General features: G+C 38.3%; 1 protein-coding gene across 1 annotated transcript in view; it reads right to left on the bottom strand.

The window, feature by feature from the left end:
- The window catches only part of FASN (fatty acid synthase), a 91,994-nt gene that overhangs the window by 69,685 nt on the left and 3,659 nt on the right, over positions 1 to 18,650 (bottom strand). Inside the window, exons 2-7 of the mRNA XM_080373820.1 lie at positions 14,184 to 14,292; positions 8,866 to 9,008; positions 7,276 to 7,476; positions 5,211 to 5,373; positions 4,171 to 4,305; positions 250 to 436 (exon numbers count right to left, since the gene is read on the bottom strand). Of these exons, the coding sequence (XP_080229946.1) occupies positions 250 to 436; positions 4,171 to 4,305; positions 5,211 to 5,373; positions 7,276 to 7,476; positions 8,866 to 9,008; positions 14,184 to 14,234 (880 nt within the window). The 5' untranslated portion in view covers positions 14,235 to 14,292. The remainder of the gene's footprint in view (positions 1 to 249; positions 437 to 4,170; positions 4,306 to 5,210; positions 5,374 to 7,275; positions 7,477 to 8,865; positions 9,009 to 14,183; positions 14,293 to 18,650) is intronic.

Below are 18,650 nucleotides of genomic sequence, written 5' to 3' on the forward strand. Positions count from 1 at the left end.
TGATTTTGTAGTGACTTACTCTGTGTGTGTGTGTGTGTATTTGGTTTTGTTAATAATAGCTTTGCAGTAATTTGTAATAAAGGAATTCTTAGAATCTCAGACTTCTATGTACTTGTGTATTGCGGAATCCTGAGAACCACACAATCATGATCTTTACACACCCATGGAATGGGTAGCCCTCATAGGTTGTGACCACGACTGCTACACTTCCTTAACTGAACTTAAGAGCTCTGTGGCAAGAGCTGTCACCTTGCTCTGCAAGCTGTCTGTTTTCTGTTGGAGGATGAGAGGACAATGTCTGCTCATCAAGATTCTCCATTTCTTTCCTCATTTGTGCAATAGCAGCCCGAAGGTTGGCATTCTGCTCCTGCAGCTTTTTTATTTCCAAATTAGGAATCTCTTTGCTCAGAGAACTTTCACCATCATACTGAAGTATCTGTAAAATAAAAAGTACAACACAATAACAACCCTTCATTAATGAGCAACACACATTCTCTCCACAACATAACACAGAGATCCTAATACTTTCAATCCACGAACAGACTTGGGAGAAAAGAACCATAGGAAGAAAAGAAAGAAATCTGATTATTCTGGGGATTTGCCAGGGAAAAAGTTGCTATGATGAGAATCTAAGATGGGGGAGAAGGCACACCACAGAGGTGGCTCTGCCTTACCACTGTTGCTCTCTGAAGCATGCTGTCTCTCTCTCTCCACCACATGTAGGTAACTCATCTTCTTAAAGAACTTACTGGCTCAACAGAAGTCCTCTTTCTGACCTGCCAAATTCTTGAAAGTGTCATTGGAAATAATTTGTTCACAAGAACACAAAGAGGTTGGACATCCTTTGCTAATGTGGAAAAGGGGAAGGAGTGTACGGATTACATCTAGACAGCCCAGGCAATGGACAACATCTAGAAAACCCCTAAGCACTTCAATTCTAAAATAAGTAGCAGTGTCTTCCTTTTGCACATTAGTTACAGATAAGCCAACAGCAAACAGTGTAAGTGGAATGTTCGTCAGAAAATGACTGAAGCTCTGCCTTCACAAAGGCCTTGCAGACTGACTTTTGGAATTATATTGGTGGAAGTATGAATTGATGAGCAGACGCATTCTTATTCCAGAACTGAAGAGGCTGACAAAATCCATGTTGCCAAAGCTGCTTTAACTACTGTAAAAAAAAATAAATTTATATTAGTAAAATATGAGCAGCTCGCTTGCAGAGTAATGCGTCCCAGAAGCAGTCTTTTCCTCAAATTTTTGAAATTACTCAGTGTTTTCTTCATGGGTTGCACACAGCCTTAAAGATTATCTTGAAGTTTTAGTTTGGAAAGCTTTTCCTGCGTGAATGAAGTGATGGCCTAATCAGGACAAGAATGGGAAACGTTCTAGACCACATGTTAAGAACTGCTTTATTCTGTTACAACAAAGGCTGCTAGCTCCAGAATCCAATTCTTGACAACGGTCTGCAACATATGTTTAGGAAAAATAAAGGGAAAGGGACAAATACAGAAACGCTTCCTCTTAAGTGCCTCCTTAATTTCCAAATTTGCAACTTTGGGGAGGGAAGAAAAAGAAAAACAAATATGACTAAAAAACCACAAACACCCAGACATTGATTCAAGAACACTGGTCACTTGAAATTCTAGTACAATCTTGGGGAAAAAAATCTAGCAGAACCAATAGGATATAAAGACCAGGATTTTAGGGTCCTGACATTATTTCCTTGTGCCATTTCTTCATTCAAAGCATGACTGCAAATGTTTTTAAAGAAGTTACACTACACTGCCATCAGTGTAATCTAACTGTGGTTTCATCCAAAGAAAGCATGCAGAGTTTAGATTCCACCCTTGTAAAATCCTCTTTAGCTGATGGAAACATTTGTCATTAGCCATTTAAGAGATGCAGATACTATTTGGTACAGGAACACTAGAAAGCCCTGCAAATGTGGCATATACACTAAATCAATCCTAATTGGCAGACCATCCAGACCAGATGTTTTTGAGAAGGAAAAGACCATCTAATGCGTCTGGAATATTTGTATCAAATGTTGCTAGTTCATGTTTCTGAGCCCCAATATTGTTTCTTTGTATACAACCCTAATCTTAAACTGTTGCAAAGCAGCAGTTCTGCCTCTTGAGAGGGAAAGGCAATCCATGAGGCCCTGGGCATAGGACGTGTCAGCAAAATACTTTAGTCTCAACGTTTATGCCTTGCACAGCCTCAAACACTACTCCTTTTCTGTTTTCTCCATCATTCCCCACTTTCTTCAGTCCTCTTTTTTTTGCCAGTCATAAGTCTATTCTGTGCTTGTGATCTGGAATACTAACTGGCCTTCAAATTAAATTCCTCTGTCGTGAAAACAATAGCTGCCCTACAGCCTCTTTCTGCTGTGGCTCCTACCCTAACAGAACACAGTATGCAGAAGATGAGGATAATCTTTATTCTACTTTTACAATCTGTCCAAGGCTGTTAAGGTGAGAGGGGAAAGGGAGATTGAAAAGGTGTGAAGCATCACCCAAGCCTGTCTGAATTTTGGGGCCCAGAACCTGATCTCAACCTGCAACACACACATGAACATGAGAAATATAACTGTTCCAGATTTTTGCTAGTGGAAAAGGGTCTAGACAGAAGACTGCATAATCATCCAGAATTACCGTAAGCAATCTTTTCCTATCTGTGCACTTGTATGGTATTAGCATGCTCCACTTACGCAGACATGACCTAAGTCATATTCAAAATGCGAGTCATACAAGCAAGATTTTCCAGGCTGGTGTGTTTCATATCTCTGTTGCTTAATTAAAGCTTAATTAAAGGCCAAGTAATACTACTGCAATATTTCTAGCACCCTGATGGGGTCCCAGACCAATGTGAAGAAAGGACCTGCATGCTCAAGATACTGTACCAGGGTATATTTAAACTTTAATCTTTCTTGCCTCAGTTGTCTAAACCAGAAGCTAGACAACATACTATTCCTTCTTTAAGGAATCTATTTTAAACTTGTAATCACTTTCCCCCCTCTGTTTGTTAACAATTCCTTTTGTACAGAAAAATTAAGAGAAAAGGTTCTAGTAAGAATAATAGGTTTTGTTGTTGTTGTTTGTTTTTTAAACAATGGCCCTTCACAAAAATCAGAGACAAAAATGATTTTGCTGAGATCGGTACTGCTTATCCTACAGGCCAAAAGCGCAAAACAAAGGCAGAGTATATTAACACAAAGAAAACTGTAACAATGAAAACAAAGTCTGGCCAAGAATAGTACAGGCAGTTACAGTGGAAGACAACAGTGAAGGTGAACAGTAAAGGAAGAAACCCTCTCCCACTCTGATTCTCTTGGTATTTCAACAATCAATATGCAAATCAGTCCAGTTTGAACTGAAATTTGAAAAACAACTTGCTCCACAGTAAGTTTTTGCTAGCAGTCTACTTTTGTCTAACTTATTATAAAAATTGTTTTCAGGAAGTATCTTTCTGAATACAACACTTTCTGCATTCAGAAACCACTAGGCTTGCTTGATACTGCTTTTTTCTTACCAGCAAGCTCTGCTAACAACTCTTTTAACAGCTCACCGTTGAGCATCTAGCTGCCCAGTAGGGTGCACTGCAGGACAGTCTCTACTTTCATTCCTTTACTAAAGACAATTTTCTACTGGCAATTAATTATCCTTCTGCACGGCTTCAAACCAGCATTACGTTTGCAATTTTGAATGGCTTTTAAAAATAAATGCATTTTAATAAGCAGCAATGAAAGGAAAACTAGTTTGTGATACTAAAATAAAAGACATTATTTTACACATCTGGCAAATTGATATTTTGAAGCACTGCCTCAAAATTTTAACTTTACAACTTCAAAATCTACCCTAAATTTCCTCAGGAACATTCTAGAAATTAATTCTTCCCATTCTGACGTGCCATGACAGTACAGTACATTATCCTGTTTTGGAGCAAATGTCTACATCCAGCTTGCTCCTTTTGCCAGTGAGGAATGGATCAGGGCCATAATGAAGCCTGTAACACCTGATCTATGTGGATTCCAGGCTAGATATGTCTATATTTTGATTTAAACATATGAAACACATGAACTGCTTACAAAAAGTCCAGTGGAAACAAGCCCCATAAAGTTGTCATCTCAAAGTGAATTAATTCAAGTCAAGATATTAAGTGTTGCCTAACCCGTTTCTCCCCTTCAGGTAAAGTACTGTGATTAAAGGATGCATGTATTGCCTGTTCTCTCTCAGCAGTCAAAGCAGAAAGAACAGTCTTCACTTCATGCAACCTGTGGTCTGTTTTCTGTGGATCAGCTTCAACCTAGGAAGGGAGAGAAAGCACAGGACATCAGTATCTCAAGGACAAAGTGTGTAGAGATTAAAAAAAAAAAAAAAAAAAAAAGAAAAGAAGGAAATAAACAGAGATTTTAAATCACAGGACAAGGACTTAAAGCATATCCGTTTTGGCTCTGACAAAAAACACCTTCACAGAAAAAATCATTTGGCTTCATTGTCTCATCTTCTGTATGTAAAATGGACAATGTCAATTCATCTTTCAGATGTGCTCCTATGCTACACCTACCGATGCTTATGAATCATTTTGGGAAGACAATGGTAAAATAAAACACCAGAGTAAATGCCTCCATTCTGAACTTAATAAACAAGTGTTTCCTCTGCACCCATGACTTTACTAGGCAACTAGTCATTCGGAATTATTGTTAGCCCATTGTGTAACAGTCTTGAAACAATAAGCATGTATTTCATTTTTCAGAAACAGAAGCTTGTACATTTCACAAATTAAGAATTTTTTTTTTTCCATGCAAAACTACTCTGAGTTTTCCAGGACTAATATAGTTCCCTTGATAGAATTCAAGTGGTACTGTGATCTGAAACTCTTTTTTGGGCCTACTCAGAGAGAGCTTTCTTCTGCTACAATGCCAAGAGAAAAGCAGTGGCACCCCTCAAGCTGACTTGACTTCATTACAAGGGAGAAAATGCTGCTGTTAGAGACTGTCCATGAAAATTAATCTGATCTCTGATCAAATATATTTGATGAACTGCTGTGCACAATACAGAAAACTGCTATGCACAATACAGAGTTACTGTTTTACAGATTTTTGAAGATGACTGAAGTCATGCCTCCCCTGAGAAACACCATGATGGAAAAACTCCATAGGTCTTTATGCAACAGATAGTTCCTAAGCAGTGTTAACTTCAAATTCTTACCTGCTCTCTTGCTGAAGACAGGCTTTGGGTTAGCTCCTCTGATTTCTGATACAGATTACTTCCAACATTCTCACAAAGCTGCTGCCAGTCCGGTTCTGTTTGCATTTTACTGTGTTCCAGAATCCATTCTTGCTCAGCTGCCAGAGACAGTTGTTGTTGATATCTATAATACACAGAGCAAAGCTGTTGAGATTTCAGCAGGATAAATAAAGAGGATGGTTTGGGTTGGGTTTTTTTTGTTTGTTTGTTGGTTTGGTTTTGTGGTGGTGGTGTTCATTTTGCTTTGAGGTTTTTGTTTTGTTTTGTTTTTTAACCTCAGCCTCATTTGCTGTCCTCATCTTCTTTCCTTGTTCTGTTCTCCAAATACCTATTCTATCCTATCACACTCTTAAGTATTTTATTGGACAAAAGCATTTTAATTGCTTAGAGCTCAGCAGTCTCCTAGGGTTCATCTGTATGGGTATTTAGAATCAGCTTTGGAGATCCCCTCAGTTCAAGCAGCATGAGCTGCTCTTCAACACCAATTCCACTCTCAGCAATACCATCCACAGCATGTTTCCAATTTGCTGATAAAGGAAATGAGATACAAAGAGCTAGGAACTAAAGTTGTTGGATTGTCAGGGTAAAATTCCTAAGATCAAAGGCTGCTGCATATACATACATCAAAAACACACTGTGGAAAAAGAGATGAGACAGGAGGTGCACAGAATGAGACAAACCTCATATTCAGAATGTAAGGGCTTTCAGGACAGGTTAAATGGTTACATGGCTGAGCTTTTAAAACACAAAGCTGTCAGGACTTCAGGATAGTCTTATGATTGCTTGTAAATTACTTTAGACAAAAGTCTTAGCCTTCTTTACCATTCTGCATCTTTCTGAAATTTGGCCAGCTGTGCCCTCAACTTCTCTTCCTGTCTATGCGTTGATTGAATTTGGAATTCTTTAGAGGCAGACTCCGTAGAAATCTTGATCAGATGAGAATCTTGGCCTGGTTTTAGTGCTATAATTTCTTCTTGAAGTCTACATACAAGAACAACCCCATTCCCATGTTAATACATACTTGTTTAAGACAATTAACAAAGCACATGATGCAATCTTGGATATAAAACTGTTCAATAACTTTTTTTTTCCTTTTAAATTAGGAGCTCAGAGGGACTTTTTCATGATCCAAATGCATATTGCAAACCTCGCATTTCCACCCATACAAAATGCAGGCCACCTAAGCAATTCTTTAGTTTCCAGTGCCCGCCTTGGACTGGCAGCTGCCTCCTTCCAGGCTGGTCATGAATAAGCTCTTTTCTTATGGTGTGTTGCTGCTCCTCTAGGTTCTCAGATACTTTCTCTTCCATGTGACCTCATTTTCTTGTTAAACCTTGAGGAGATGTTTCTTGATAATGTCAATCATACAACTAATGTTTATAATGCATATATTGACATTTTTCTACAAATTTTCTTGCACTACTACTAATATATATAGAACACAGAACAACCCAAGTTGGAAAGATCATCTGGTCCAAACTTTCAGGGGAAAGGGAGCCTAGATGAGATTATCTAGTACTCTGTCCAATTGTGTCTTGAAAACCTCTAGAGATGAGGACTCTGTCATGTCCCTGGGGCAGATGTTCTCACTGTAACAAAAAATAAATTCTTTTTTACATTGAGATGAAGCCTCTCCCAGTGCAACATGTAACCATGGACCCTTGTCATCTCCACATCGCTCCTTGTGAAACAAGTGCCTCTATCCTCTTTGTAGCCATCTTTATGTAGTAGAAAACTGTAAGGAGGTCCCCCTGAACCTTGTCCAGGGAGAAAAGAGCAAACTCCTTCCGGCTTTCTTCATAGGGCAGGTTTCTCCAGCCCTCTGATTATCTTTGTGGCCCTCTCCAGTTGGTCCGTGTCTTTTTTCAATTGCAAGGACAGAACTGGACACAGTACTCCAGGTGTGGTATGTTTAACCATGAATTACTGTGAACTTTTCACATAAGTTGGGCACAAAACCAGTAAGTATAATTTTCTGAATTTCTTTCATCGCAGCTTATGAAACAAGATAACTCAAGTTACTCACTTTCTAATAAGAGCATCTTTCTCTCTTAAACAAGCATTGCGACTCCATTCTCTTCTGCACAGCTCAACTTCCAGACTTTTATGTCTCATCTGCAGTTCTCTAATCTGCTGCTTCAACTTTTTAAATTGTCTGACTTGGGCTTCTTTCACTGAAGCTGGCATCACATCTTTTTCCTTGGCAGCACGAGCTAGTTCTTCATGCCTAGAATATGCAGAGAGACAAAATCAAGTGAGGTTTCAAGCCACACAAGCACATTATTTTTTAGTACTGTTGATTTACTTTATTAGCTTGGTTTGAGCAAATTCAAAGAATCGTTGTCAGAAACAGTGGAAACAGAAATCAATATCCGCTTGTCAGTGGAACAGGTTGTGAGGAGGTCTTTTGCAGTTGTTTTTCAAACTAAGAATGCCACTATTTAGTTGGACTTAGAACCAGAGCTGAATCTTTCTTATACCACTGCAGAGAGTTTAACTCCAATTTATCACAGAACTTTAAGTTTGTGATTAGCACAAAGAACAGTATTTCACCTAATTATGGGATAAGGGTGATCCTAAAAATTTAGGTTGAAGATTTTTTAGGATTATTCATATTTTAATAGGTGAGCTACTCCATTCAACACACTTTTTGCCATACTGAAAATACTCTTCACAGTAATTGAACAACTGAAAGACAGCTATGGCCCAGGTATGAGACTGTACAAATCCATGGAACAAAAATGCTTCCTTGAATGTTCAGTTTCCATGCACAGATTAATTTCCTGAGCATGCACTCACACAAAAACAGAGGCCAGGTTTAAAATCAGACAGAAGCAACTTACTAGAAAAAAAGCCACTGAATAGCACCTATAGAAAACTCAAAGCTAAGAGTAAATAAAAAAGGAGACATGCAAGTAATAGCTGTATAATGCTCTTATTCTATGAAATTGACCCACATGTAAATTTTCAAAATATAACCAAATTTTTGGATATAAAGGATTAAAATAAAACAGAAGAAACAGAAATTGAACTATGAGTAAGTCTTGTTTCTTAAGGTTGAATCAGCGATGAGTAAAAACATAAAAGATAAAACCCCCAATAATACTCTCATTTGAATGAGTTATTTTCAGTCACTATATTCACAACCTGTTTGTAGCAGCTTGAGAAAGTATGAAGTTGTGACTGAACGCAACTGGACTTACAGGATGCAAGCCAAGTATGTGGAATATGACATCCCAAAACCAGCTGCACACTCTAGAAGTGGGATGACCTAAATTTTTCATTATATTTACTCCTTTTTGCAGTAAAGGCAGAACGTACCACTGAACCATTAAAAATTCTAAGATAAAATTCTATTTTTAAAGTGAGACAGGTTACATCCAGAAAAAATGTAGCAGAATTATCCTGGATCCATTCAACTTTGGAAATATTTCATACAAACTGCTACCTCTTTCTGTCATAACAATATATATTACTAGATCAATTAATTCACGTACACTATCCCAAGCTGTTGCTAAAATAAGAGTATGTGTGGAAAAGTAAACTGAAAGTGTTATGGAGTGGTAGAGTCTGTGAAAAGCAGTTTATTTTGATCATAATCAAAACTGTACAATACCAAGTATCTTTCACAGCAACAAAATCATTGAACTTATTTTCTTCCTCCAGTCTTGAATAAAAACATTCTGCTGTTTGCTGTGATTCTGGTGTTTGCACTCCAGTCTCTTTGAGAGCCTCCTGTTCTCTGGTCAGCAGCTTCACCTTAGAAAGGAGGAAAATAAGAATTAAGAATTCTAATGACAGCCTGATATAACCTAATTTTTTAAAAGATCCGGAGCCCTTATACAGTTGAAGTGACAGCATCAGCTCCAGAATCAAACAAAATAATAAAGTTGTGTAGATTTTTTTGGGGTGGTTCTTTTGTTTGTGTTTTTTTTTTTTTTTAATTTGTAATTAACATTTTGCATGGTATAAGCATTACATCAACAAAGCACTTTAAAACGCCTTCCCCATAAGCTATAACCTCTGCTGTTATTTATATTTCTACTCCCATATTACTGCTAAACATTCATTTTGTATTCCTGTCCTCACCTATCACCTACATTAACATTAAACCTGCACACTACCCCTTCCTATCTCTGCCTAAAGTTCCTTTTATAGTTTTTTATTCAGTCACTTCTTGGTTTCCCCAGCAGCTGGCCTCACTAATACACAGGGGAAATGACTGTGTATGACCTCTCCTTCCCTTGCTTAACACCTCCACCACCAATTCAGGTGCAAATAATATATATATACACACACACACACACAAAATACACAACTCAATATAGATAGTAGGTTTCAGAAAGAAAGAAAAAGATAATAGTTTCTAGCACATAAGGCCTACTGAGAGCTATTACATGCAGATACAGCTGCAAGCAGCATTGGAAACTGAAACAGAGATATCTAATCAAGCACTCAGGTCTGAAAATTTGAAAGATTAAAGGTTTCTTATGAAGTACTATCAGAGTTACACTGCATCTCACAGAGTAAGCAATATGTGCAAATTTACATTTAGTAAGTATAATGCAGTTGTGGTTCCTTTGTTCATACTGAGCCATCAGCAGTTGTTCATGATATCTTTATAGTGAAGACTGCAAGATGACAGTGTTTTTACATCCATTGCTACAGCAGCATCCTTTAAAGAAGGATCAAGAAGGCAAGATAACAAAACCAGAAACTAAATTCCAGTTGTGTCAACTTTCAAGATGCAAGAACCCATGGATAACACTGATGGCCAGTCAACCTTTTGCTACCCTAGTAAGCCTTTGGCAAGGTGAAGTAGGCAGAAGTAATTTATTTTATTAGACAAAAATCATAGAATTATTTAGGCTGGAAAAGACCTTTAACATTATCAAGTCCAACCATTAACCTAGCACTGCCAAGCCCACCACTAGATCATGTCTCTAAGCACTGCATCTACATGTTTTTTAAATACCTCCAGGGATGGTCACTCCACTACCTCCCTGGGCAGCCTGTTCCAATGCCTGACCACCTTTTCAGTGAAGAAATTTTTTTCCCAATATCCAATCTAAACTTCCCGTGGCACAACTTGAGGCCATTTCTTCTTGTCCTATCACTTGTTATCTGGGAGACGACCAACCCCCACCTACACCCCCACCCCCTGAGTCTCCTCCTCTCCAGGCTGAACAACCTCAGCTCCCCCGGCCACTCCCCACCAGACTTGTGCTCCAGCCCCTTCCCCGGCCTTACTGCCCGTCTCTGGACTCGCTCCAGCACCTCAGCGTCCCTCTCGTAGTGAGGGGCCCAAAACTGCACCCGGGATTCGAGGTGTGGTCTCACCAGTGCCGAGCACAGGGAGACGGTCACTGCCCTGGTCCTGCTGGCCACACAGTTTAGGATAGAAGCCAGGATGCTGTTGGCCACCTGGGGACACCGCTGGCTCATACTCAGCCGCAGTCAGCCAGCACCCCTAGGTTCTTTCCGGCCAGGCAGCGTCCCGGCCGCTGTGCCCCCAGCCCGTAGTGCTGGTGTGACCCACGGGCAGGACCCGGCACTGAGCAGTGTTGAACCTCACACAACTGGCCTCGGCCCATCGGTCCACAAAACTTGCCAATCTTTTAGGCATACCAGCCCCCTTTCTGAAAGCCAGTCTGCTTCTCCCAGTGCTATCAGTTCGTTTCATGTGAGAGGTTTTCCCCCTCTACCTATACACCTCAGTTTGTTGAATTATCAGTTAAACCACTGCTGAAGCAAGCGAACACAGGCACCAGAGAACCATCCAAGTAACGTCAGACGATGTTTAACAAAGACAGTACAAGCAGAGAATACAGCTTTTGGAAGAGTGAATTACTCATTACTAGCCTTACAAGTATGAGACAAGCCTTTCAAAGACCTATATATTTATTTTTTTGGTTGTATAGGAAAAAAGCCAGTCACTATGAATTAAGATGCATATCACAAATACCCCTGCTTCCTGCTATCCTGGAAACAATTAGCTCAATACATAAGTGGAGGAAAAACAGCAGTAACAACAGAGTCATCTTTTCATGCGTTTCACACAGGAGTGACTTGGTATTATAATAACCACATTCATTCTATGAGTAACGGGTAACAGTTTAAAAATTAGTTACCTTAACTTCATGGGACAGAACTAAGTCACTCATTTAAATTGTCTGCTTTTGAAACTTACATTCTCTCTTTTTAATTTCTGCATCAAATTCAGCTAGCAGTTCCTACAAGGGGATATAGGTAACACTAGTACAATGGCACTGATGGAAACACTGTATTGTCACAGGCTTTTTTAAACGCGATACAAGGAGTTTAATCCTTGCATAACCTTTCTCTGCTCTAATGAGGATGAAAAGGTGCTGAATGAAACCTATCATCTGGCCTGTGGTAGGTCCCCCTAACACAACTTGTACAGCAAAGGGAAATTTAAAGAAACACATCAGCCAAATGGCATCCTTTGCAAAATAAGATCAGATTCCATAACATTAGGGGAAAAGGAAAAAAGAAAAGAAAAAAAGAAGCTTAAATTACAAACACCCACACACCCACCACCTTACAGACATTGAAGTACAATTCCTTTACAGATATCTGAGCATCTGCGATACATTAAAGACTATCCATTACAGAAATATTTGAAATTTATTTTAATGTTCAAAGGAGCAGAAAAGTGCTATATCTCCCCAGTGCTAAAAGTCATGGGGGTTTTGGTTTGGTTTTTATTGGTGGTGGTGGTGCATGGGTTGTTTTGGGTTGGTTTTTTTTTCCCCCTTTTTTTTTTAAACTGGACACTTAGCAAATGGGAATGAACAGTCTTGAGCTATACAAAAAGAAAACTAATTATTTCAGCTGGTTTTGCCACAAATTAGATTTTTAAATATAGAATAACAAATATTAACAGAAGTTAAATTTATATTATAACTGTGTGGATAAAGGGATATTGATTATTATGTATAACCTACTAAAACAGTTAGAACATCCATCATCAAAGAAAGTAGACACTTGCAAACCACATGAAAAAAAAGATTTTAAAGGTACATCATAAAGACTTTCAATCACTAGTCTAAGCTTTTTGTTTAAGTTAAGAAAAACAATTCACTACTATTACAAGGGAAAGTTTTGCCTGTAGTCAAGAGGCTTTTAAAATGGGTACTGAACACCTGCAGAACTACTAAAAAGCTAAGAAACTATAGCCTTACTGAAAAGTTGTCTGAAAAATACTACCATGTCTGTATCTGGAGATAAAGTGACAAGAGGGCTACTGGGAGATAGGAAGCTATGGGAAAGACATGTTCCAACCCCTGCCCCTGTATAGCTGTTGAATATTAATTTAAAGGAAGATAATCAAAATAGTTATATTGTTTGTCATATTTGGAAAAACAAAAATCTGTTGTTAGAGGACTTCACATTTCTATCCCAAGTAAGAGCAGTACTACAGAATGGTCATCCTGGCGTGAAATTCTTCCAAAGTAACACTGCTAGTTATTTGGAGTCCAATGCACAGGAATTAAAGACACCAGTGAAGAAAACACTGAAGTATGAAACTCATTCTTCACAACACCTATGTTTCATATGTGTATGAAAAACTGGATGTAAGGGAGCCATGGATTTTCCAGAAATTAAACTGTTGCAGTGAGTGCCCGTTCAGGTGCCTAGACTGATAAACTATTAAAAACAGTGTTTATGAGATACTGCTTCTAGGAATTCAATTGATAAATCACAATTGCAACTTGAAAACAAAAAGCTGAGGTCACAAGGGGTTTTGGCTAGTTGATGCAATATCACATGTCAGGTTAAGGGGAATCACCGCAAAGCGACCCCATGGCAAGCACGTAAGATGAGCTGCTTTAGTTGTAAGTCATAAACAATTGGTGATACTACACCGGAGGAAAAAAACAACTAAGTTAAGACAAATAGCATGTATTAGCTGATGTACCCTTGTGCTTGCATAACAGCAGTTAATCAGCTTTATCATTACAGTTTAACCATACAGCACACAGAGATAACTTCTAAATCAAGCAAGTAATCAAGTGTTGTTCAAGTGAGAAGTAATCATACTCCATTGGGTAGGTTCCCAAACTGTCTTTAGGAAGCCCATGTACAAGAGACTCCTGGAGGAAGATGGGTTATTTTTAGCAGGAATACTATACTGAGGGCAGCATGATTTGAATTGGCAGGTGTTGGGTGCAAGATGTCATTGCCCAATAGTTTCTTTTACCATTTCCATTTATATTATATATTGGTTTAGTTGGCAGACCAAAAATTAACCATTCTAATTCTAATGATTAAATACATTCATATGTAAACAGTTAAAAGTAATTTTAATACCAAATACATTTTCATATAGAAATGAAGAAGGAAGGTTTTGTTGTTCTTTAAAGTTTGGCATATAGAGAGAGGTGGTATAATGCCCCCCACCCTCCTAAGGGATCACAGTTAGTAAGATTATGTTATGATTAAAGGATAGCAATGTAAGTGGCAGATGGGGGGAGGGGGGGAAGCCTTGTAATTAAGAGTACAACAAACAATGTACACTTACCCGTCTTGCCTAAGGCTGCCTCTGCTTTCTAGATACTGAGCTTTCCTGCAGTTTCAAGGCTAACAAATACAGCCTTGTGCTGCCTACACAAAATAATCCTACACAATCTCAGGTTACTAAACACATTCTTAACAGTTCCTTACAAGGGGCAGCTGCCAGACAAGCAAAGCAACAGCTACTACAATAGTAGTATGCAATTTTCTAAGCTGTCACTGCAAATCTCATCAATTTAAGCAAAAGAAAAGGCAAAAATAAAGGCTTATACAACTACAGCAACGTCAAACCAGAACATCGTAATTTAAAAAAAAATGAAATTTAAAAGGTTGAAAACTGAATTGCTACAATACAATACCACAACAATGCAACATGGTTTCTCTATATTCTTATACCTGTTTCTGACAAGCAAGCTCTCCTTCCAGTTCTTGGATTTTTCTCTCCATGTAATGCTTCAGGTTCACATACTCTGCATACTGATGACCTATGTGACTATTCCTAGAGCTATAAACAAAAATAAATTTGCATTAAAGACCATATCCGGTGACCTAATGAGGCATCTGTATGTAAAGTTTTTTAAAAAATAACACATAAATATAAATACAAGATGCTATAGTTTCCTAAAGAAAGTCACCACAGAATTTTTTCTCATAAGTCAGTTGAAACCAATTATAACAGTATATGCCATTTCTCAAAACTACACTTCAAAAGTTAGTTGCACAGGAAATAGCAAGGATCTGATGAGAAGTAGTGCAAAATTTCCACTAAGTCTATCAGAGTTCCTCCTCCACTCAAAAATTTCTGCTGCATAAGAAGAAATTGCAAAACAAGGGCTGCCTAGTGGAAATCTGAGCTTTTAGATACATTTAAAAACAGAAGCAGTTCTGTATCTTCTCCTTTCCTCCCCCCCAGTATTTTTACTTGCTATTAACAAAAAAAAAGTTTCTCTGAGATATAGTGGAAGAATACTAGTAAGGCCAGCATTTCAAACAAATTCAAAGAGCTGATACAGCTACCGGGACCAGTTAAGTTCTCTAATGGTACACTGAACCTTTTCAAGCTCTGGATTCACCCCTGCAAGACTCAACAGCCTTGGTGCAGCCTCTTACACAGCCAAACACGTCTGAATTGGCACTGTGCTGTTCTGCAGCCTCCTGGTTGCTTTCAGCTCTATACTGCAGTTATTTTATGTAGCTGAATGACTGCTACATTTGGTTAGATAAGGCTGATCACATAATTACTACATAGACAGAACTGCAAACTAGAACTGGAGTCACAAACAGCTAAATGCATATTCACTTTCATATTCTGCTACATTTTGCTTTGAAATGTACACTTCACCTGAATTAATGTGAATTCTATAGCCAACAGTTACGCATATAAGTAAAGTCTAACGAAAGTGTCACTTCAGTGTAGCCTAGACAGGCACTTGTACACCTCCCTTGTTCATCCCACAACTCTCCAGGGCAAGGCATATAGGAGCTGTACTGCTCCATGATCAGTATGCAGCTCAGTCTGGCAAAGAGGCAGTTCTGGATGTAAAAGACTGGGGGTAAAATTCCTCCTTCCATTCCCAAAGGATATGCTCCATATGATTCCTGAACTGACTATAAATGAATTTGCAGGTGGTCCAGAACCACGGTAACATCAATCAGTGACCTTTAAGGAATCCCAGATCCATGTACAGATCATTTCTAATAAAAAAAAGTTATCTAGAATTTATCCACCCATTTCGACATTATAAATGTCATGTGACCCAGAATGCGTTACAGCAGTTACGATTTTAAACATAAAATCCCAAAGACACTGTTATATCTGAAGACAGTAGTTCTATTAAATGCTTACTTCTTGGTATCTGCCTGCACAGCATTTATTCCCCCTCCTTCACAAGGTTTAGAAGTCTATATAGAATAACAAAAATTAGTGAGAATGGCCAAACTAAACAAGCGTACTTCTTTAGCTTTCTTCATCTTTTAATAAGTTGTATTAGTCATAAATCTGGGTCCTGTGATTGGATGGGACCCAACAGACTTCTTTCCTTCACTGAGGCCTATCAGAGAAGGTGGGAAAAAATGTATTTAAGGGTGTGCAAACCCAACTCCTATCATAAGATGTTTGCAATGGCTTAAAATAATTGAAAGGCTGAACTGTTTGTGTTGAATTCACAGCGCAATACAGCAACTAATGTCTAGTAACCGTAGATATTACTGACATTGATACCGTTATCATTTGTCCCCTCACATACACAGAAGGCAAGTGCATCTTGACATAACACACGGGAGACACATCACAATACTTTCAGACTCACCTCATTTCCCACAGGCATTTCAGCATACAAGGCAAAATCATTTCCTTCTGACAAATCTGCTCCCCACGCTATGTTTCCCTTATAATCATACCATCTCTGCCCACTGATATCATCTCCCAAACATGCACCATTGTAAATTATGTAGGAACACACCACATGTTTAAGAGCATCACTTTCACTTAATGCTACCCTTTCTCCATCATGTTGCCGGAAATCAGACAAGTCACTGTGGAAACCAAGATATAGAGGATGTAAAGACAGTCCAAGTCACTTCTGTTAGCCCTCACTCTATTCATGTTCTGGGTATTCCCCTTTCAGAATAAATGATTGTATCACCATGCTCAAATTGCTCTGTATGAATGATGCTACTGCTTTATCCCAATCCAAATATATCTTAAAGCATCTAAATTTCTCTCTTCCAGCATACTACTCTAAGGAAGTCACATCTCACCTGAAAAACCATTCCAGCTCTAATTATATTCTTCACTGTGCTGTCAATAGTGATAATGAAGTTTGGATCTTTTTCTTCTTTCCTTGACAAGCATTTGCTCTACTTTATCCCATTGCATTCTAAGGTCACTGATCTCTGCCTGTTCAGCATTTCTGGGTGTTTTCAGATTAGCGTGACATCATAGCGTTCTAACTCTTTATCTCTCTCCTATAATTCCTAGGTTATAGACATTTTCTTCTTTTAATTTATTAAATTTGACATGCATGCCTTGGAGTTGCTTTTTGACATCCTGCAGCATTTTCTTTTGACATGGGAACTGGCAGGCATGTAGCTCTTTGCCTTTCTGTTTCTTTCCACTGAAGGAAATAGTTCAGTTCTTTCTGCATTTGTAACACTACTATAAATCTGAAACAGGGGCTGGCAGAAGACAGTTAAGAGTGATAACTAATACAAATCAAGTATCTTGTCAGTCCCAATCTACTGCATAGCTGATAATTAATTACCAGGGAATTTTAAGTTTAAATTGTAAAGTTTCCTGGACCATCAGGCATTGGTCACTTCTAGAAGAAGAATTTACTTTTATTTATAGTCCTGCATTGTCCAAGGATAAGACTTTTCAAACTAATTATGAAATACCACTAAATTTTGGGGTGGGAAAACATAATTTTCTGCTTTCTTTATACAGATTGAAAATAAAGTCATAAAATGATTCAGTGACTGTAAACTGCACAAGTATTTCCCTCTTCTTGAAGACATTTACGACAAGGCAGATCACAGACCAGCCTTCTCTTATATCAACAATATCAACTACTGTGCCCCATTTGTCTTCCTCTCCCACGCTTACTCACGGGACTACAAAGCTACTGTTCTGTCCACAGTTAAATCCACCTTGAAGTTACTCCTCAGAAAGTCCAACAGGTATGAGAAAATTGCTGTATTTCAGTAACATATTAAGTCTACCTTTAAAACTGAAAAGAAAACAAACAACATAGAGGTTGTGCTTTTACTGATAAAACCCTTTACCTGCTTCACTTCCACCTCTTCCTATTGTTTATTCTCTATATTTGCCTCATTTCTAATTATAAACTCTGCAGAAGAAAACCCCCATTATTTCTAACCACCATGGTTCTATTAAAAAAAAAGAAGAAGAAGAAAGAAAAAAAAGATGGTAATTTTTTATTAGACCTCTCCAGAGATTTGGGAAAATCCCAAATCTCTGGGAAAATCTCTGGAGTCAATACAGCTTCTCTCACCATACAGTATTATTCCGTGCCAGTGGTTACAGATAATACCATCTGGATAACCACAGGGATGCAGAGAACAAATCAGATAAGCATGCCTTTCAAACAGTGGCTCTTTAATCTCTTTAAATGAAAGAGCGATTTCCAGATCAGCAAACATGATGCAGTACTCTATGCTAAAGGATGCCACAATTTAAACAACATTTTTCTTCACAAACAAGCTAGACAACTCTAATTCTCTAGGATCAAAAAATGAGTCTCTGATCGTTGAACATGACAAGTATAAAAAAAAATAATCAAGCTTGTTCTTCCCAGGTACATTGAGTAACAAACACTGCTAGAGGACACAGTGATCTTGTGGTCTTTCAGGTCTGCTGGCCCAGACTTCACATTTATCCCTAAGGCAATGAAAATAAAATGTTTTCTCTTCATATTCTGCTTCTTGTTGGCAATCTTCAAATTGTGCTATCATACAGAAAATAGTGTAAGTAGTACCTTCTTCTTCATGTGGGTAAGCACAAACAGGTATTTTTTTGTCGAAGTCACTGTTGTGGATATTCATGAACAGTACTGCTTCCCTGCCTATAACATGCAGGGTTTAAGAAAGATTTGTTCTTTCTATATCTCCCTTTTGGTTACCATTGCTCCAAATGCATCCGATGGCTAAAAAGATGGTTAAAAAGATTAACTAAATCTGACTTCCCCCATCCACCCCAATTATAAATACATTGAAGATAAAAAAATGCTTGTGAGATGCTTTCCGGACTCAAGGCACTCAAAGAAGCTATATTCAGTCTATATCCATCAAGGTATCAAAATACTTCTGTAAGTGCCTTTTAGAAGCCCAACTTATGCTTCATTT

This window comes from Falco punctatus, assembly GCF_963210335.1.
Source record: "Falco punctatus genome assembly, chromosome: 1".
NCBI classification, from domain to species: Eukaryota; Metazoa; Chordata; class Aves; order Falconiformes; family Falconidae; genus Falco; species Falco punctatus.